The 21,409-nt window shown below is 53.0% G+C and overlaps 1 protein-coding gene across 1 annotated transcript; it reads left to right on the top strand.

Annotated features, from left to right (window-relative positions):
• Positions 1 to 385: 385 nt before the first annotated feature.
• On the top strand, positions 386 to 17,305 carry RHBG (Rh family B glycoprotein; the record flags this gene model as incomplete). The annotated part of the gene is made up of 10 exons (XM_080693095.1): positions 386 to 545; positions 8,734 to 8,920; positions 9,180 to 9,330; positions 9,420 to 9,567; positions 10,736 to 10,902; positions 12,116 to 12,253; positions 12,341 to 12,474; positions 15,501 to 15,622; positions 17,050 to 17,123; positions 17,237 to 17,305. The coding sequence occupies exons 2-10, from the start codon at positions 8,754 to 8,756 to the stop codon at positions 17,303 to 17,305; spliced, it is 1,170 nt and encodes a 389-aa protein (XP_080549221.1). The 5' UTR covers positions 386 to 545; positions 8,734 to 8,753.
• Between the last annotated feature and the right edge of the window lie 4,104 nt (positions 17,306 to 21,409).

The following is a 21,409-nucleotide window of genomic DNA, read 5'->3' as shown; positions in this document are numbered from 1 at the left end:
TGCCCCTGGATTCAATCCCTAGTACCGCACACATACAAAATCAATCCGATGAATGAAGGGCCAGTCTCCCCTGCTCCCACCGCCAGGTCCCACGCAGCTGGGCCCTCTAAGGGCGGAACACGGGGCTCCTTTCCAGGGTCACTTCCAAGCGCCTGCTCCAGCGGGGAGAGCGTCCAGGGTCAGCTGGGCCCAGGGAGGCAGGACCTGGGGCTCCTGGGCTTGCCCTGTCGCCCTCCCGGGCCCTGCGCGGGCGGCGGGCGTGTCCGCCGTGGGATGGCCGCGGGCGGGGCGGGGCGGGGCTCCCGGGAACCTGCCGGGCTCGCTCGCCCCAGTGCCAGCCCAGCCAGAGCCCGCGACCCACCGCCCAGCCCGCGCCATGGCCGCGCCTCGGCGCCTGCAGCTGCCCCTGCTGTGCCTCCTCCTCCAGGGCGCCACCACCCTCCTCTTTGCCATCTTTGTGCGCTACGACCACGAAACCGACCCTGCGCTCTGGCGCCGGGGCAACCGCAGCCACGCGGACAACGAGTTCTACTTTCGCTACCCAAGTGAGTGCGGGTGAGGACGGGCAGCGGAGACCCCCATTCCCAGGCCTCCTGGGGGGCGGCTCCGGGGGCTCACACCTGGCGCCAGGTGGGCCACACCCTGCCTAGGTGACAAGCCGAGTGAGCGGCTCAGAGTCACATAGCCCGAAGCAGGAGAGCCGAGATTTGAACCCACATCCTGAGCCCCAGCTGTGGTCAGTCCTTGTCCCGCATCCCGTTTGACCTCACTGGGCTTTGCTGGGCATTTCCAGAGGCTTAGCCTTCCCTCAGGGCTCTGCCCTGGCAAGAACTCTGCTGCACAGGAGGGCCGGGGAGGGGAGCTAGGGACAGTGGGGTAATGGCAGGTGTTAGGCAGGGATCCCTCACACCACAGGGCACCCAAGACTGCTTTGGGCTAGGCATTTCTTCCCCCGGTGGCCACAGCTGGCTCTTCCTGAGTCAGAGAGAAAAGGAGGCAGCTGTGTCCCAGCTAGGCACAGAGCAACAGCCCCGGACCTGACACGAAGGCTTGAGGGGTCATTCGCTCATTTTGCAGAAGAGGAATCTGAGTCTCAGAGGGCTAGTGACTCTCTAGAGAGTGGTGGACCTGGTGCTAGGATTTGGATTTATTTTTTTTTTCAGTTACTGGGAATGGAACCCAGGGACATTCTACCTCCAAGCTATGAAACAGGGTCTCATCGGGCGTGGTGGCACAGGCTTGTAATCGAGGCTGAGACTGGAGGATTGTGGTTCGCGGACAGCCTCAACTACTTAGTGAGGCCCTTTGCAACTCAGTGAGACCCTGTTTAAAAAATTAATAATAAAAAATAGGGCTGCTGGGGATGTAGCTCAGAGGTAGAATGCCCCTGGGTTCCATTCCCAGTACCACACACACAAAAAGAACAGGGTCTCACTAAGTTGTGGAGGGCTTCACTAAGTAGCTGAGGCTGGCTACAAACCTGTGATCCTCGTGTCTCAGCCTCCCAAGTATTGGGATTACAAACGTGTGTCCACAGCAGATTTGGACGTTATTATTATTATTATTATTATTATTATTATTATTATTATTATTTGCAGTGCTAGGGATGGAACCCAGGGGCATTCTACCTCCGAGCTACACACCTGGTCCTTTTTTTTAAAAAAAAATTCTTTATTTTGAAACAGAGTCTCATTGAGTTGCAAAGGGCCTCACTAAGTACCTAACACTGTCTTGTCTCAGCCTCTCAGATGCTGGATTTGGACATTCTAACCAATTGGGGCTAGGGTCCTTTGCCTGCTGACCAGGTTTAGGAGGGGAGGCTAACCCCACTGGGGACAGAGTCTGTCCCTCAAGGCTGAGCGCCGTGCTTTGTAACTCAGGCCCTGGCAGCTGGGACCAAGGACCACAGAACTGCCACCCCCCATCACAAATGTTCAAGCAGGTCTTCTCTGAACCTTGGCTAGCTCTAACTCCTGGAAGAAGGATGTTTCAGTTTGAGGGATATACATTTGAACAAGGCTAGGGTGTGAGAGTGTCTCATAAACCATCCAAGGCTATTATTACCCTACTTTCTCTATGGAGAGCTGGCAGCAGGCTGCCACCACCTCACCCTGACCCAGCCCCAGCAAAAATCAAGCTCACAGTGCTGAGGACAGAGGGGGTGAGGTGAGGCTTGGGCTTGGATATGAAGCAATGGACCCCTGACTACCTCAGCAAAAGGGCTATAGACCCCCACATTTCATCCCCAGTCCTGGCTGGAAAACCCGAGCTACAGAGCTGGGCACGGTGCCCCATGCCTGTAATACCAATACTTGGGAGGCTGAGATAGAAGGATCCCAGGTTCAAGGGTAGCCTCAGCAACTTAGTGAGGCCCTCAGGAACTTAGAGAGACCCTGTTTCTAAATAAAGAATGAAAAATAAATAAAAATAGATCTGGGGAGCCGGGCATGGTGACGCATGTTTATAATCCTAGCATTTGGGAGGCTGAGACAGGAGGATTGTGGTTTGCAGACAGCCTCAGCTACTACTTAGTGAGGCCCTTTGCAACTCAGTGAGACCCTGTTTCAAAATAAAGAATAAAAAATAGGGCTGGGGTGTAGCTTGGAGGTAGAATGCTCCTGGGTTCTATCCCTGGTACTGAAAAAAAAAAAAAGTAGGGCTGGGGGTGTAGCTCAGAGGTAGAATGCCCCTGGGTTCAATCCCCAGTACTGCAAAATAAATAAATAAATAAATAAATAAATAAATAAATAAATAAATAAATAAATGAGCTGGGCGTAGTGGCACATACTTGTAATCCCAGCATTTGGGAGGCTGAGACAGGAGGATTGTGGTTCAAGGCCAGCCTCAGCTACTTAGTGAGGCCCTCTGCAACTTAGTGAGAACCTGTTTCAAAATAAAGAAAAAAAATAGGGCTGGGGGTGTCACTTGGAGGCAGAATGCCTCTGGGTTCAATCCCAGCACTACAAAAAATAAAAATAAAAATAAGTAAGTAAGTAAATAAATAAATAGTGCTGGGGGTATAGCTCAGAGGTAGAATGCTCCTGGGTTTAATCCCCAGTACCCGAAATGAAAGATGAGCCATGAAAGCTGGAATCAAAATCAGGCCCATAAAGCAGGGCTGCTGACTGTTGGACCATTTGTTGGTCCAGAGAGACAGGGAGGGCTTAGGAGGGAGCAGCCAGAGGCTGGGAGGAGGAGGCTCTGATCCGGCTGCTGGATGCTGGTCATGAACCCTGCGCTTGTTTCTCTCACTGGCTTCACTGGGGCCAGGAAGTCCTGCCTGCTGCAAAGCCCTGCTGGGAATCCAGCCCTTGCCTTGCTGCTGCAGCACCGGGCTCTTCTCAGACCTATAGTTTTCTACCCCTTGAATTCAGTACAGGGACAGCAGTGGGATTCCTACGTCCTTTTCCACCCTAGGTCTTTTGTTTGTTTGTTTGGTTGATTTTTGTGGTATTGGGGATGGAACCCAGGGGCATTCAACCTCCGAGCTACACCCTCTGACCTATTTTGAAACAGGGTCTCACTGAGTTGTGGAGGGCCTCACGAAGTAGGTGAGGCTGTCTGCAAACCACGATCCTCCTGTCTCAGTCTCCCAAATACTGGGATTAATAAGTGTGTACCACTACACTCGGCTCCTATTTTTATTCTTTATTTTGAAACAGGGTCTCACTAAGTTGCAGAGGGCCTCACTAAGTAGCTGAGGGTGACCATGAACCCAGATCCTCCTGTCTCAGTCTCCCGAATGCTGGGATTACAAGTGTGCACCACATCCAGCTCTGCCCTAGTTTTCTTTCTTTTTTTTTCCCCCTGGGGATGGAACCCAGGGGCATTTTACCTCCAAGCAACACCCCTAACCCTATCTTTTATTATTTATTTTGAAACAGGTTCTCACTGAGTTGCAAAGGGCCTCACTAAGTAGCTGAGGCTGTCCTCAAACCGCGATCTTCCGGTCTCAGCCTCCCAAGTACTAGTATTACAAGTGTGCGCCACCACACCTGGCTCTTCCCTAGGTTTATAAAATCTTTTTTGAACTGAAGATTGAACACAGGGGTGTTCTACTTCTGAGCTACAACCCCAGCCTCTTTTATTTTTAATTTTTTTGTGGATCATACTGAAAATGGCATACAATCAGACAGTGCTTAGTACCCTCCCCCCACTTCCCCTTTTTCCCCTCCCAACAGTGAGTGTCTGGGTTGACCATGCTACAATTCATACTTTTACACATACTCGAATGTAGCTCCTCCATCCAGCCTTTTTTTTTTTTTTAATGGAAATGCTAAGTTATTGAGGGTCTCACTAAGTTGCTAAGGCTGTCCTTGATTTGTGCTCCTCCTGTCTCAGCCTCCCGAGTACTCCGAGTACTGGGATTCTAGGCAGGCACCACCATGCCTGACTGTGCCCTCGGTTTTCTCCCCTGTGGACTTCAACCCTGCTGTGGGGGAAGGTTGGGTGGGAGGGAGAGGTCTCTAGAGCCTGGGGCTTTGATGAGCCCGGTCTTCACCCGTCCCTCTGTTCAGGGAAAGGGGTCAGGGCCAGAGGGAGGTGTGGCCACTGCCCTTTGGCTCGGGAGATGAAAGTGAATCCTGCAGCTGTTGGTGAGCCCCAGGCCTGGCCAATACCAAGAACACGGCCACTTGGAGAGTTTGCCCGTTATCTGTGCAGGAAGGGCCTCAGAGTCCATCTGGTCCATCCTCTCCGATTAGGGGAGAGCCAGAGAAGTCATGTGACCTTCCCAGGTCCCACAGCAAGTTAGAAAAGGAGCCAGGAGAGCCGGGAAGTGGGGCATGCTTCTCATCCCAGCGCTTGGGAGGCTGAGACAGGAGGATCCTGCAGGTTCTCCACCAGCCTCAGCTACTGAGTGAGGTCCTCAGCAATGGAGTGAGACCCTGTTTCCAAATAAAATATAAAAATAGGTCTGGGAGTGTAGCCCAGAGGTAGAACCCAAGGATGCTCTAACACTGAGCTCATTCCAAGCCCTGTCTGTCTGTCTGTCTATCATCTATCTATCTACTTTAGTATTGGGAATTGAACCCAGAGGCTTTCTAACCTCCAAACTACACCCCCCCCCAGACTGATTTTATATCTTATCTGGAAATGGTCTCACTAGGTTGCTGAGAGCCTCATTAAGTTGCCAATTTGCAGCAGGGTGTGGTGGCGCACATTTGTAATCTCAGCCTTTGGGAGGCTGAGACAGGGGGATCACGGTTCCCCTCCAGCCTCAGCTACTTAGTGAGGCCCTCTACAACTCAGTGAGACCCTGTTTCAAAATAAAGAATAAAAAATTGGGCTGGGGGTGTCACTCAGAGGTAGAATGCCCCTGGGTTCCATCCCCAGTACAGAAAAAAAAAAAAAATGCCAATTTGTGATCCTCCTGTCTCAGCCTCCCAAGTACTGGGAATCCCAAGTACTGGGGTTTATTTATTTATTTATTTTGGTACTGGAGATTGAACCTAGAGGCATTGTATCTCCAAGCAATACCCTCAGGCTGATTTTGTATCTTATTTGGAAACAGGTCACTAGGTTGCTGAGCACCTCCCTAAATTGCTGAGGCTGGCTTTGAACCTCTGATCCTTCTGTCTCAACCTCACAAGTATTGAGATTACAAGTGTGTGCCACCACGCCCAACCTACTTATTATTTTGAAACAGGATCTTGCTAAGTCGCTGAGGGTCTCACTAAATTGCCAAGGCTGGCATCAAGCCTGCTACCCTCCTGTCCCAGCCTCTGAACTACTGGGATTACAATGCTGGGCTTATTTTCTTTTTTCTTTATCTTTTTCTTCTTCTTCTTTTTTTTTTTCTTTTTTTTTTTTTTAAGGTACTGAGGGGCATTCTACCTCTGAGCCACACCCCCAGCCCTATTTTTTTTTTTTTTTTTTTTGCAGGTCTGGGGATGGAACCCAGGGGCATTCAACCTCCAAGCTACATCCCCTGCCCTATTTTTTATTCTTTATTTTGAGACTTGCAGAGGGCCTCACTAAGTAGCTGAGGATGGCCACGAACCCGGATCCTCTTGTCTCAGTCTCCCAAATGCTGGGATTACAAGCATGGGCCACCATCCCTGGTGGCTTTATTCTTTTATTTATTTTATTTTATTTTTTTGTGGTACTAGGGGTGGAACCCAGGGGCTTCCTACCTTTGGGCTACACCCACCAGGCTTATTTTTTAAATAATTTATTTGGAAACAGGGTCTCACTAAGTTTCTGAGAACCTCACTAAGTAGTTAAGGCTGGCTTCGAACCTGTGTGATCCTCCTGTGTCAGCCTCTCAAGCTCTGGTATTACAAGCGTGCGCCACCACGCCCAGCTGGGCTTATTCTTTTCTTTTTGCACTACTAGGGATAAAACCCAGGGGCATTCTGCCTCTGAGTCCTATTTTTTTTTTTTGGGGGGGTGAGTCTGGGGATAAAACCCAGGGGCATTCGAAGTCAGAGCTATACCCCCTGCCCTATTTATTTTTTTTTTTGTGTGTGGTCCTGGGAGTGGAATCCAGGGGCTTTTCTACCTCTGGGCTATACTCCCAGACCTATTTTATACTTTATTTGGAAACAAGGTCTCACTAAGTTGCTGAGAACCTCACTAAGTAGCTGAGACTGGCTTCAAACCTGCGTGATCCTCCTGTCTCAGCCTCCCAAACACTAGGATTACAAGCATGCGCCACCACGCCTGGCTCCCTGCCCTATTTTTTATTCTTTATTTGAAACAGGGTCTCACTAAGTTGCTGAGGGCCTCACTAAGTAGTTAAGGCTGTCCGCGAACCATTTTCCTCCTGTCTTAGCCTCCCAAATGCTGGGATTCCACGCATGTGCCACCATGCCCAGCTTTATTTTTTATTTTGAGATAGGGTCTTGCTAAATTGCCCAGGCTGGTCTTGAACCTATGATCCTTCAGCCTCAGCCTCCAGAGTTGCTGGGGTTACAGCCATGTGCCAGCGTGGCTCCAAGGCCCAGTCAGTTAAGCTCTGTCTTGTCTGGCAATCTTGTCATAGTTGAGAGGGGCAGTAAGGCAAGGGAGGGGAGCAGCCAGAGGCTCTAGAAGACTCCTCCTCTCCTTGGGTTGCATGGGTTGGGCAGAAACAGGAGGGCAGGTCATTTCCTCCATCCCCCTGCCTCCAGCCTGCACAGCCCTTCACTCTTCAGAGCCCAGTGTGCACTACCCCCAGGGAGGAGCTTGCTTGAGGTCTGACTTCTGTTAGAAGGCCAAGGGATTGAGTTTTGATTCTAAACAAACTGGTAAGGAGATGTAAACATAGTTACTGTTGAAGGCAAGTTCTGGAGTGGTCTGGGCATAGACTGCGCTGGCGCCCGGCCACCCAGCCCCTGCTCTATCTTGCTGTCCTTGGGCACAAGAACAGATGTGGTATCCTCTGTCCTGTTTGTACAAGGAGAAAAGAAGTCAGGCGGGAGGCCTAAAGACTGTGGGTGGTGGGCTGAGCTCTCCTTGCTCTCCCTCTCCTGTTGGGTTGTACACACACACACACACACACACACACACACACACACACACACACACAGCATAAAAGCAGAGCACATCCCAGCTACTCAGGATTTCAAGTTTAAGGCCAGCCTTAGCAAGTTAGCGAGACCTTCAACAACTTAGCAAGACCCTACAGCAAGACCCTATTTCAAAATAAAAATGAAATAGAGTCAGGCATGGTGGTGTAGGTTTTAATCCCAACTTTCGGGAGGCTGAGACAAGAAGATCACCGTTCAGGACAGCCTCAGCTACTTAGTGAGGTCCTCTGCAACTCAGTGAGACCCTGTTTCAAAATAAAGAATAAAAAAATAGGGCTGGGGGTGTAGCTCGGAGGTAGAATGCCCCTGGGTTCTATCCCCAGCACGGCATAAATAAATAAATAAATAAATAAATAAATAAATAAAATAGAGTTGGGGGTCTAGCTCAGACAGAATGCCATGGGCCGGGTGTGGTGGCGAATGCTTGTAATCCCTGCGCTTGGGAGGCAGAGACAGGAGGATCACGCAGGTTCGAAGCCAGCCGCACTGGCTTCAGGGAGACCCTGTTTCCAAATAAAAATATAAAATAGGTCTGAGAGTGTAGCCCAGAGGTAGAAGGGTTTCCAGGAACCCCAGTACCACCCCCAAAAAAAAGAATGCCTGTGGGTAAATCCCTAGTACCACACACACGAACAAGTAAATATATATATAAATAAAATAATTTAGGAAATAGTTTCAAATTGTTAAGAAAGATTATCTCAGGGAAAGGAACTGAATGGAGGGGCAGGATCGCTGTGTTGTATGACTTAACTGCAAAAGATGTCCCTGGAACCGTGCATTCTGGAGACGCCGGGGAAGGAATTTTACTTACCCAGTACCTCAAACATGCTAGGCAAGTGTCCTATCACTGAGCCTATTTTATTTTATTATTATTGTTTGTGTGGGGGGGTATTGGGGATTGAACCCAGGGGCGTTCTGTCTCTGAGGTACACCCCAGCCCTATTTTACTTTTGAGTTTGAAAGGGAATGCGCAAATGATTAGAGCAGAGGGCTCTGGTCCCTGGCTCTGACGGAGGGCAGGCATGGTCTGGGCCCCGCTGCCCTCAGCTGGCCGGCTCCGGGCAGGGCCTCTGCGGGCGCGGGAGGCCGGCCACGCCTGGGGGGTTTTATGGGCAGGCTGCACCTGCAGGCCGGCGAGCTGGGGGCGCCCCGGGGTGGGGTGGCCCGGGGTTCTGGTGGCGCCTGCCCCGGCCGCAACGCCCCTCCGTGCTGGCCCACCCAGGCTTCCAGGACGTGCACGCCATGGTGTTCGTGGGCTTCGGCTTCCTCATGGTCTTCCTCCAGCGCTACGGCTTCAGCAGCGTGGGCTTCACCTTCCTCCTGGCCGCCTTCGCCCTGCAGTGGTCCACGTTGGTCCAGGGCTTCCTCCACTCCTTCCGCGGCGGCCACATCCACGTCGGCGTGGAGAGGTGGGCAGGGCGCCCCAGGCTGCTTCCCGCCCCCGCCCCGCGCCACTTCCCCAAGCCCACATTTTTTGGGGTCCCCGGTCCTTTCCCCCAGCTCTTAGGAGGGCGGAGAGCGAAGCGGGAGGAGCTGGGGGGAGAAGAGCTCTGGGCTCACGCCCTCTAGGCCTCCCCGAGACTCAGTTTCCCCATCTAGGGTGAGGGTGAATTAGCCCCCAAGGGAGAGCATCGCTCCTCACCCCTCCCGCGCCCCCGCCCCCTCCAGCATGATCAACGCGGACTTCTGCGCGGGCGCGGTGCTCATCTCCTTCGGCGCCGTCCTGGGCAAGACCGGGCCCGCGCAGCTGCTGCTCATGGCCCTCCTGGAGGTGGCGCTGTTCGGCGCCAACGAGTTCGTGCTCCTCAGCCTCCTGGGTGTGAGTCGGGCGGGCAGCGGGTGGCGGCCACCTGGGCTCCCCCGGGACGCCGGCGGGGCAGGGGCTGGAGCTGCCGTCCGCCTCCCCAGGTGAGAGATGCCGGAGGCTCCATGACCATCCACACCTTTGGCGCCTACTTCGGGCTGGTCCTCTCTCGAGTCCTCTACAGGCCCCGGCTGGAGAAAAGCAAGCACCGCCAGGGCTCGATCTACCATTCCGACCTGTTTGCCATGATTGGTGAGGCTGGCTGACAGGGTGGTGTGGGGAGATGGTCCCGGATCCCTCCGATTGGGCCCAGCCAACGTCTCCAGGCAAGGGATCAGGGGTCCTTGGAGATCTGGGGTCCTTTGTTCCTTGGAGATCTGGCTGGGACCAGCCCACTCCCGTGGTCTTTATGACAGGTTCTTAGAACTGAATCCTAGGGTCCCCACACACCTGATCATTCCCAAGGGCTTTTCTGAACCCATCTCAATCCTGTTTAAAATCTTCCAGGGTCCCCATGACCCACACATTAGAAACTGGATCCCGCAACAGGGAACGGTGGCACATACCCGTAATCCCAGTACCTGGGAGGCTGAGACAGGAGGATCACAGGTTCGCGGCCAGCCTCAGTGAACTGGTCAGCAGACAGCCCCAGATGAGTGTGGCTTGTAGTCCAGGGCTGCCCGGAGATTCCCATGGACCTTACATGGCCTCTGCATGCCTCTGGCTCTGAGTGTGCCAATCACCCAGGCAGGAATCCAGCCCTTTCTCTTCTCCCCCAGCTTTACACCTAGACACCTAGAGACAATTGTAATTTCAGGACAGAAGGATCACAGGTTCAAGGCCAGTCTCAGAAAAAAAAAATCTTTGTGTGTGTATGTGTGTGTGTGTGTGTGTGTGTGTGTGTTGTAATGGGGATTGAATCCCAGCATTCTACCTCTGAACTGCACCCTCTGCCCTATTTTTTATTCTTTATTTTGAAACAGGGTCTCACTGAGTTGCAAAGGGCCTCACTAAGTCGGTGAGACTGTCCTCAAGCTGCGATCCTCCTGTCTCAGCCTCCCGAATGCTGGGATTACAAGCATGTGCCACCACGCCCTGCTTTTATGGTGGTGCTTTTTATAGCTGTTAGATGTTGAGGGGTTTTCTTGGCAGGGAGTGAGGTGTGGCTGGCGCTGGGGATGGAACCTGGGGCCTCGTGCATGCTGGGCAAGTGCGCTACCGCTGAGTCACCCTCAGCCCCGTGCTGGGCCGTGGACTCTGCATTTCAAGGCACCACCCCTTCCCCCGAGCTTTGGGGAGGTGGTGCTCTGGCCAGGCCCACGCCCCAGGTGAGGAGAGCAGGTGAGGAGTCCACGTCCACAGCTCCGGCCTTGTGGGAACACGTGTGTCCTCTCGCTCTGCCTGGCTGCCCACCGTTTAGGAACCATCTTCCTGTGGATCTTCTGGCCCAGCTTCAACTCTGCGCCCACGTCTCTGGGGGACACCCAGCACCGGACGGCCCTCAATACCTACTACTCCCTGACGGCCAGCACTCTCAGCACCTTCGCCTTCTCTGCCCTTGTCAGTGGGGACGGGCGGCTGGACATGGTACGTCCAGGGAGGAGAGGAGAGAGCTGAGACCCTGCAGGAAAGTGTCCAGGGGAAAAAGCAGGGGTGGCCCTCTGCTGTGTGGGGGCAGGGTCAGAGTGGGGGGAGCCAGTGAAAGAAAGTGTGTTCAGCCAGGCAGGCATGGTGGTGCATGCTCGTAATCCCAGCACTTGAGAGGCTGAGACAGAAGGATTGCGGTTTGCAGACAGCCTCAGCTACTTAGTGAGCCCCTTGGCAACTCAGTGAAACCCTGTTTCAAAATGAAGAATAAAAAATAGGGCTGGAGGTGTAGATCGGCGTTAGAATGCCCCTGGGTTCCATCCCTAGTACCGAAAAAAAAAAAAAAAAAAGTGTTCAGCCAGACAAGGTGGCAGAACACCGGTAATCCCAGCACTTGGGAGTCTGAGACAAGAGGATGGCAGGTTGGCTGCCAGCCTCAGCAATGCAGCAAGGCCCTCTGTGATTTAGTGAGACCCTGTTTTAAAATAAAAATACGGGCCAAGCATGGTGGTGCCGGTCTATAATCCCAGTACTTGGGAGGTTGAGACAGGAGTATCACGGTTCGAAGCCAGTCTTAGCTATTTAGTGAGGACTTCTGCAACTTAGTAGGACCTTGTTTCAAAATAAAGAATAAATCTGGGGGTGGTGGTGGACACTTGTAATCCCAGCATTTAGGAGGCTGAGACAGGAGGATCAGGGTTTGCAGAGAGTCTCAACTACTTAGTGAGGCCCTCTGCAACTCAGTGAGACCCTGTTTTAAAATATAGAATAAAGAATAGGACTGAGGGTGTAGCTCAGAGGTAGAAAGCCCCAGGGTTCCATCTCTAGTACGAAAAAAAAAAAAAAAAAAAAAGAGGGCCGGTGTAGTGGTGCCCACTTGTAATCCCAGTACTTGGGACACTGAGAGAGGAGGACCATGGTTCTTGGCCAGCCTCTGCTACTTAGTGAGGCCCTCTGAAACTTACTGAGACCTCGTTTCAAAATAAAGAGTAAAAGATCAGGCTAAGGGGTGTAGCTCAGAGGTAGAATGTCCCTGGGCTCCATCCCTAGTACTGCAAAAATAAAAAAATTAAAAAAAGAAGGAAGGAAGCAGTGGAACTAAGGGTAGAGGGCAGGACGTCAGATGCGGTGCTTGCCTGGCGGATGGGGACCCCGTGAGCATGGGCGCCATGATGGAGCAGGCTCCGGCTCCTCACCTCTCCCGTTCCCTCAGGTGCACGTCCAGAATGCAGCGCTGGCCGGAGGGGTCGTGGTGGGGACCTCGGCTGAAATGATGCTGACCCCCTTTGGGGCTCTGGCGGCTGGCTTCTTGGCTGGAACCGTCTCCACGCTGGGGTACAAGTTCTTCACGGTAAGCTGTGGGCTCGCTTTCCCCCACCTCCCCAGCAGGCCCAGGGTGGGGTGTTGGAGGCGCCTGGTCATCCATCCTGTCCTCCAGCCCATCCTGGAATCCAAATTCAAAGTCCAAGACACGTGTGGTGTTCACAACCTCCACGGGATGCCGGGCATCCTGGGGGCCCTCCTGGGAGTCCTCGTGGCCGCCCTGTCCACCCACGATGCCTACGGAGATGGGTGAGTAGGAGCCTGCCAGCTCATATGGCACTCACCATCCCTTTGAAGTACCCCAGCCCCCCTCTATTTGTGTCTGTTCTGTGTCCATCCATCTATATCCACCTGTTCCATATTGTGGGAGCCAGAGAGACTGGAGGGAATAAGGCCAACTCAATCCAGGAATGGTTCAGTGGTTGCTGAACAAATGATTTATTTTCTTTCTTTCTTTCTTTCTTTCTTTCTTTCTTTCTTTCTTTCTTTCTCTATTTCTCTCTTTCTTTCTTTTTACAGTACTGGGGATGGAAACCAGGGTCATTCTACCTCTGAGCTACACCCCCAGCCCTATTTTTTATGCTTTATTTTGAATCAGGGTCTTAGTGAGTTGCAGAGGGCCTCACTAAGTAGCTGAGGCTGTCTACGAACCGTGATCCTCCTGTCTCAGCCTCCTGAATGCTGGAGTTACAACCGCGCGCCATCACGCCCGGCTAAATGATTTCTTTTTTGTGTGTGTATGGTACTGAGGATAGAACCCAGGGGCCTTTCTCTACCTCTGGTCTATACACCCAGCCCCCCAGACCTATTTTATTTTATTTATTTATTTTTTGTGGTACTGGGGATGGAACTCAGGGCCATTCTACCTCTGAGCTACACCCCCAGCCCTAATTTTTTTTATTCTTTATTTTTGCGGTACTGGGGTTGGAACCCAGGGGAATTCCAACTCCAAGCAACACCCCCAGCCTTATCTTTTATTCTTTATTTTGAAACAGGGTCTCGTTGAGTTCCAAAGGGCCTCACTAAGTAGCTGAAGCTGTTCGTGAACCACGATCCTCCTGTCTCAGCCTCCCGAATGCCGGGATTACAAGTGTACGCCATCATGCCCGGCTTCTATTTTATTTTTTATTTGGAAACAGGTTCTTACTAAATTGCTGAGAGCCTCACTAAATTGCCAAGGCGAGCTTCAAATCTGCGATTCTCCTCTCAGCCTCCCAAGCACTGGGATTACTAGGGTGCGCCAATACACCTGTCTTGAACAAAGGATTTCAAGAGTATTGAGTGTTAGCTAGGTGTGGTGGTGTAATCCAAGTACTTGGGAGGCTGAGACCAGAGGATTGCTGGTTCAAAGTCAGCCTCGGCTACTTAGTGAGACCCTCTGCAACTCAGTGAGACCATGTTTCAAAATAAAAAATAAAATAGGGGTGGGGGTGTCACTCAGAGGTAGAATGCCCCTGGGTTCAATCCCCAGTACCACGGGGTGGGGGGAAGTATTGAGTGTTAAGCCAGGCTTGGTGGCTCACCCCTGTAATCCCAGTATTTGTAAGATTAAAACAAATGGATCAGAGTTTTGAGGTCAGCCTCAGCAATTCAGCAATGCAGTGAGACCCTGTTTCAAAATAAAAATCAAAAGGGCCAAGGGCATAGCTCAGAAGTAGCATGCCTGTGGGTTTGAGTGTTATTAGCTGGGTGTGGTGGGGTACACCTGCAATCCCAGTACTTGAGAGGTTTAGACAGGAGGATTGGAGGTTCGAGGCCAGCCTCAGCAATTTAGCAAGACCCTCAGCAAGTTTTTAAGACCCCCCTGTTTCAAAATGTAAAAGATAACAGGCGTGGTGGCGCACGCTTGTAATCCCCGCACTTGGGAGGCTGAGACAGGAGGATGGCACAGGTTCGAGGCCAGCCTCAGCTACTTTGTGAGGCTCTCAGCAATTTAGTGAGACCCTGTTTCCAAATAAAGTATAAAATAGGTATGGGAGTATAGCCTGGAGGTAGAAAAGCCCCTGGGTTTCACCCCCAGTACCACACACACAAAAAAAATTTTTTAAAGGTTAAGGGGTTGCTGGGTGTTTTGTAATCCCAGTACTTGGAAGGCTGAGACAGGAAGATTGCAGGTTCAAGACCAGCTCCACTGGGGATGTGGCTCAGAGATAGACTGTCCCTGTGTTCAATCCCCAGTACCACAAAAATAAAACAAAAAAATAAATAAATAAAAAGTACAAAAGGGCATGGTGTGACACATACCTGTAACTTGGGAGGCCCAGACAAGAGAATCAGGGTCAAGGCCAGGGTCAAGGCCAGCCTCAGCGCAGTGAGACCCGCAGCATCCTCACGAGACCCCATTTCAAAAGGGGAAACAGCAGCCAGGTGTGGTGAACGTTTGTAATCCCAGTACTTGGGAGGCTGAGACAGGAGGACGGCTCAGATTTGAAGCCGGCCTCAGCAACTTAATGAGATCCTTTTTCTAAATAAAATATAAAATAGGTCTGGGAGTGTAGCCCAAAGGTTCCATCTCCAGTACCACAAAAATAAGTAAATAAATAAATATAAATAAATAAATAAAATTAAAAGGCCTGGGGGTGTAGTTCAGGGGTATTATGAACCTGGGTTTAACCTTGGGTACCAAGAAAAGAGAGGGAATGAGAGAGGGGGGGAGGGAGGGAGGGAGGGAGGGAGGGAGAGAGAGAGAGAGAGAGAGAGAGAGAGAGAGAGAGAGAGAGAGAAAGAGAGAGAGAGAACGAGAATGCTGAGTGTTATTAGAGGGTCAGTAGGATATAACCCTAGGAGCCAGGCATGGTGGCGCAGCTTGTAATCCCAGCATTTGGGGGGCTGAGACAGGAGGATCTCGGTTGGCGGCCAGCCTCAGCTACTTAGTGAGACCCTGTCTCAAAAAAAAAAAAAAAATAGGGCTGTGGGTGTAGCTGGGAGGTAGAATGCCCCTGGGCTCCATCTCCAGTCAGTACTGCCAGAGAGAGAGAGAGAGAGAGAGAGAGAGAGAGAGAGACAGAGACAGAGACAGAGACAGAGACAGCCAGACAGCCATAACCCTAGAGCATTAGGGCTCAGAGCAAGAACAGACAAACATGGCCCTCCATCTGAGTCTTGAGGGGCGTGGGGTATCTGCTGGCTCATGGCGGGTGCTCCAGGCTGCGGCCCGGCTTGAACGGGGCTGGGTGAGACTCAGCGGCTGCGTGGGGTGCGCTGGGTGCTGCAGCTGGGCGAGCAGCCCACCCACGCTCCGTGCGGACCCACTCGCTCCCCCAATCTCCCCGCAGCCTGCCAAGTGTGTTCCCGCTGCTAGCGGCCGGCCAGCGCAGCGCCACGGCGCAAGCCGTGCACCAGCTCTTCGGGCTGTTCGTCACGCTGGCGTTTGCCTCCGTGGGCGGGAGCCTCGGAGGTGAGCTGCCTGGGCAGGGTGGGCTGCGGGATCCTCGGAGGAAGAATTAGGGGGGTCATCTCTGGATAAGGGCCCCAGCGAGGGTCCTGTGTCCCTGGCACTGATTTGTATTGCGCGCCACCCGGGGCCGGGGCTCAGGTTGAGGGGCCAGGGTCACCTCGCTCCACCCGGGAGGCGCAGGTGGCTGTCCTGGTGTCAAGAGGCCTCGGGGCACCTGGCTGTGCGTGGAGTTGGTCCCTGAGGTCTGGTCGGCTCCCCTGCGCTGCTCCCTTCAACCACTAGAGGGCGGCCCAACCTCAGGCTGAGCCTAGAAGGAACTAGCTCAGCAATGGGAGGGAGGGAGGCCTCAGAACCAAAGCCTTGGGTAGAGGCAGACTACCCCAGCCGGCCTCGGGTCAGGCGGTCCTTCCCCATATCTGTCCTTAAAAATAAAAGCGAATCCCAGCCTTCGGGAGGCTGAGACGGGAGGATCGAGGTTCTCAGGCAGCCTCAGCTACTTAGTGAGGCCCTTTGCAACTCAGGGAGACCCTGTTTCCAAATAAAGAATACAAAATAGGGCTGGAGGTATAGCTCAGAGGTTGCATGCCCTGGGGTTCCATCCCTACTACTGCAAAATAAATAAAAACATAAAAACGGAGTCAGGTGTGGTGGCACACGCCTGTGATTCCAGTATTTGGGGGACTGAGAGAAGAGGATCACAAGTTCAAAGCCAGTCTCAGCAACTTAAGAGAGGCTGTCAGCAACTTAGTGAGACCCTGTTTCCAAATAATAAATAAAACAGAGGTAGAGTGTAGAAGACCCCTAAGTTCCACCCTCAGGGCCACACAAAAATAAATAAAACCTGAGCCACGTGACAGCGCACGTGACAGTGGAAAGCTCAGCAGCTGTGGCTCAAGAAAAAAATCCTAATTTGGAGCCGAGTGTGCGCTTACAATCCCAGTACTTGGGAGGCTGAGACAGGAAGATCGGGGGTTCATGGCCAGCCTCAGCTACTTAGGGAGGCCCTCTGCCACTCAGTGAGACCCTGTTTCAAAATAAAGAGTTAAAAGTAGGGCTGGGGGTGTAGCTCAGAGGTAGAGTGCCCCTGTGTTCAATCCTCTGTACCATGAAGAAGAAGAAGAAAAAAAAGGAATCATGATTTGGTCTGTTACTGACTTGTACAAACTTGAGCATATGACTGAACTTGGAGCCCTGGCCTCTGCCTGCAGGGATGACACCTGCCTCACAGGGCTTCTGTGCTTCCGGGAAGGCGGTGCTTGTCTACCACTGGGCGCAGGGCCTGTCACATAGCAGGAGCTGGGCAGACAGAGCTGTGGTCTGCTTGGGCCAGGTGCCACATCGACCTCTGGCCCCTCTGGGCCTGGAGCACTGGGTGGCAACCTCCCTGCTGGGGGTAGAGAAGCTCACACCTTCTCCACCACCACCAGGGCTCCTGCTGAAGCTGCCCTTCCTGGACGCCCCCCCGGATTCCCAGTGCTACGAGGACCAGGTTTACTGGGAGGTGAGCCACCGCTATGCCCGTCCCCTGGGCCCTCCCTTCCCTGCCTTCTCCCCTGGGAGAGCTGTGGCCTCCAGCTTCCTGGAGATCCCCTTCCACCCCTCCCTGCCTTCCAGGTGCCTGGGGATCATGACAGCGAAGCCCAGGTGCCTCTGAGAGTGGAGGAGCCGGACACTCAGGCCTAACCTGCAGCCCGCCGGGAGAGCACGTTCATCTACTTTTATTAGATGATGAGGGAGCCAGGCATGGTGGCACACGCCTGGAATCCTAGTACTTTGGAGGCTGAGACAGGAGGATCGCAGGTTCAAGGCCAGCCTCAGCAACTTAGTGAGACCCTGTTTCAAAAAAAAGGGAGCTGGTGGTATAGCTCAGAAATAGAATGCTCCTGGGTGTAATCCTCAGTACCAAAAAAATATAATAATAATAATAATAATAATAATAATAATAATAATAAAAATAATGACGGTGATTGGCTCCCCTGGGAAATCCTTTTTTTAATAATTTTTTTTATTAGTTTCCTGTTCTATAGAATGCCAGGAGAAGGTGGAGGCTGCCTCTGGGCAGGAAGGAGGGAGCCTGACCAGCTACCCATCTCCTGACCCTACTGGCTTGCAACAGTGGGGGGAGAATGGCCGACATAGCTGCCGATACACTGGGCAGCATCGCACAGGCACCATGAAGCCTGCATCAGGCCACCGTCACCAAGGACTCTGATGCCTTTTATTTGTACCCTGGAAACATGGAAAGTTCCTCTTCTAACTCACAGATTAGACCCTCAGGGTGGGAAAGGGGCCCCAGTGGTGGGGAAAATTCTTCTTCCCCAGGTCCACTGGGCTCCTGCACAGCCTGGGCTTGCCCCCTTCCCAGGGACAGCAAAGCCCTTCCAGGTCTGATCTACCACAGCCTGGCTGCCGGAGAGTCCCTCCTAGTGCCCAGCTGCAGCCGCTCCATCCCAAACCCTCAGAAGCTGGAGACAGCCATCACCCGGGTGCCACCTATGTCCCTGACCCAGGGGTGGGGGAGTAGGAAGGACCTTGGGGGGCTGCTGCAGAGGACTGGGGAGGCTGGCTGGGGATCTCTCTTGGCGTTAAGTCATTAGGCCACCAGATGGCGCTCCAGACCCAGCAGAGGAAGATGCCTCTTCCTGGCTCGACCATTCTTGGTCCTTTACCAAGGGAAATCCTACAGCCTCGCCTTCAGGCATTCATAAGCAGCCTTTTTGAGGTCCTGCCCCGTCCCCCTCTAACATGTCTGGCAGACACCATGAGTTTGTGATCTCTCATCACACCAAGAATCCATTCCTCAGCCGGGCGTGGTGGCGCACGCTTGTAATCCCCGCGCTTGGGAGGCTGAGACAGGAGGATCGCACAAGTTCGAAGCCAGCCTCAGCTACTTAGCGAAGCTCTCAGCAACTTAGTGAGACCCTGTTTCCAATAAAACAGAAAATAGGTCTGGGAGTGTAGCCTGGGAGTAGAAAAGCCCCTGTGTTCCACTCCCAGTATCAAAACTAACAACAACAACAAAAAAACAACAACAAAAAAAAACCAACAACAACAAAAAAAAAACTAAGCCAGGTGTGGTGGCGCACGCTTGTAATCCCAGCATTCGGGAGGCTGAGACTGGAGGATCGCAGTTCTCGGACAGCCTCAGCTACTTAGCAAGGCCCTCTGCAACTTAGTGAGACCCTTTTTCAAAATAAAGAATAAAAAATAGGGCAGGGGGTATAGCTCGGAAGTTGGATACCCCTGGGTTCCATCCTCAGACCTGCAAAAATAAATAAATAAATAAATAAATAAATATAAATAAAAATACTAAAAAATAAGGCTAGGAGCTTGGAGGTAAAATGCCCCTGGATTCCATTCCCAGTACCGCAGGAAAAAAAAAAGTCTGGGAGCGGGCGTGGTGGCATTTGGGCGGCTGAGACAGGAGGATCGCAATGGCCGGGTAGTTCCATGCTCCACAGCTCTCAGGAAGCCTGCCGTTGATCAGGTAATGGCTCTGAGCTCCACCACTAGCCTCTGCACGCTGGTATGATTGTTTGGGGGACGCTGAGCTCCCCTAAACCACACCCTTGGTTTCCCCTTGTCCCCTTGTTTTTGTTTGTTTTGTTTTCTTGTGGTTTGGGGAATGGAACCAACAGGTATTCTACCTCCAAGCTACACCTCCAGCCTGATTATTTTGAAACAGGGTCTCACTGAGTTGTAAAGGACCTTACTAAGTAGCTGAGGATGTCGGTGAAGTTAGATCCTCCTGTCTCAGCCTCCCACACTCTGAGATTACAAGGGTGCACCACCACGCCCGATCTGCTTCCTCCTTGCCTTCCCCTCACTTTGCCTTCGATTGTGGGGGGCACAGGGTGGCTGGATTGCTTGAGCCACTCTCTGTGATCGGAACATCCCAGCCCTGATGATTTTCCTCCCCACACCGCAGCCCTGCACAAGAGCAAGCCTCTCCCCTGCCCGTGGCCCGTCTCAGCACGGCTGGTTCCCACACCGCGGCCCATCCATTCAGGCTGGGTCAACAGGGTGACAATGAGCAGGTCAAGGGATGCTGGGCGCAGGGCCGAGGGGCTTCTTCTTGGCCCCTCCAGGACAATGAGGCTCTGCCCCTGCAGGACAGCCCCTCTGATCACCAGTTACTGCTCTTCACGCAGGACAATTGGACCCTTGCTGGCTCATGAACTCTGTGGGGACAGAGATGGGTGAGGATGCTCAGGGCCCAAGAGACTGTGCCGGGGTCAGGGTGGAAGCTAGCTAGCTGAGCTAGAGGGTCTGCAGGCAGATTGGGACACAGCCACGTACAAATGCGAGTGGGCCATAGCAGGGTCTCCTATCCAGGGACATCAGGGTAGGAGACCCAGGGGCTCAGGGGCTTCTGTGGCCTCCTGGGCGAGGGTTGGGAGTGTCCCTGTGACCTCCGGAGGACCCGGGCACTCAGAACCCCGGGCGGCCTGGGAAAGGCCCGAGATTCCGCCTATTGGGATTCACAACACAGTGCCTGCAGCCCCAGCAAAATTATACACGGCGTGGGTGTCCAGCGTGCGGGGCGGTGGCCGTCGCGGGGCAGCCGAGGGCCCCCACCTCACCCCGATATCCCGGGCCCGCCATTGGGATCTCTCCACCCCTGGCCCCGCGCCGGGCTCCTTTGTCTCCCAGCCGGTCCAAGCGCCCCGGCCGAGCGCCCTCCTCCTCCGCCGGCCACCAGCTGGAACAATGCGGCCCAATGTCTCGGGCGGGCGAGCCGGCTATGCAAATGCCGGCGTCCGTGAGAATCCCCTGCGCGCAGCCCGGCTTCCAGCGCCTCAAAGGGGCTGGCGGCCCGGCCGGGCGGGGGAGGCCCGCGGCAGGGGACGAGCCGGTCCCAGGCGCGGACAGAGCGCCATTGTCCGCGCCGTCTGATCACCCCTGGAGCTGGACGTGGCCAGGAGACGACGTGGTCACCTGTCCCCCTCCATACGGACTCCCATCCCCAATTTTGGTTCCCTTATTCAATAGTTAGGTGGCTTCCACAAGCCAGTTCAAAACTCTGTGTGTGTGTGTGTGTGTGTGTGTGTGTGTGTGTGTGTGTGTGTGGTGCAGGGGCTGTAACCCAGGGGCATTCTACCTCTGAGCTACACCCCCAGCCCTATTTTTTATTCTTTATTTCGAAACAGGGTCTCACTGAGTTGCAAAGGGCCTCACTAGGTAGTAGCTGAGGCTGTGGGTGAACTGTGGTCCTCCTGTCTCAGCCTCCCGAATGCTGGGATCGCAAGCGTGCACCACCACACTCGCTCAGCAGTTCACTTTTATGGGACTCTCTCTCTCCATTTTCTTTTTCTCTCATGGTACTAGGGATTGAAACCAGGACTATTCTTCCTCTGAGCACCACCCCAGCCAGCCCTTTTAACTTTTCATTTTGAAAAGAGGTTTCACTAAGTTGCTGGGGTTGGCCTTGAACCTGTGATCCTCCTGTCTCAGCCCCCACACCCCAAGTACTGGCATTACAGGTGCTGGCCACCACACCTGGCTTCCCTTGAGGCTTAAACCTAGTTCCTAAGCTGGACATGGTGGCACATGCATGTAATCCCAGCATTTGGGAGGCTGAGACAGGAGGATCATGGTTCCCAGATAGTCCCAGGTACTTAGCAAGGCCTTTTGCAACCCAGTGAGACCTTGTTTCAAAATAAAGAATAAAAACTAGGCCTAGGGGTGTAGCTAGAAGGTAGAATGCCCTAGGTTCCATCCCCAGTACTGTAAAAAGAAAAAGAAAAAAAGAAAAAATTGGGCTGAGGGTGTAGCTTGGAAGTAGAA

Source organism: Muscardinus avellanarius (assembly GCF_963383645.1).
Source record: "Muscardinus avellanarius genome assembly, chromosome: 3".
Lineage (NCBI taxonomy): Eukaryota > Metazoa > Chordata > Mammalia > Rodentia > Gliridae > Muscardinus > Muscardinus avellanarius.
The sequence above is the reverse complement of the archived record's forward strand: the minus strand, read 5'-3'. Positions and strand labels throughout refer to the sequence as shown.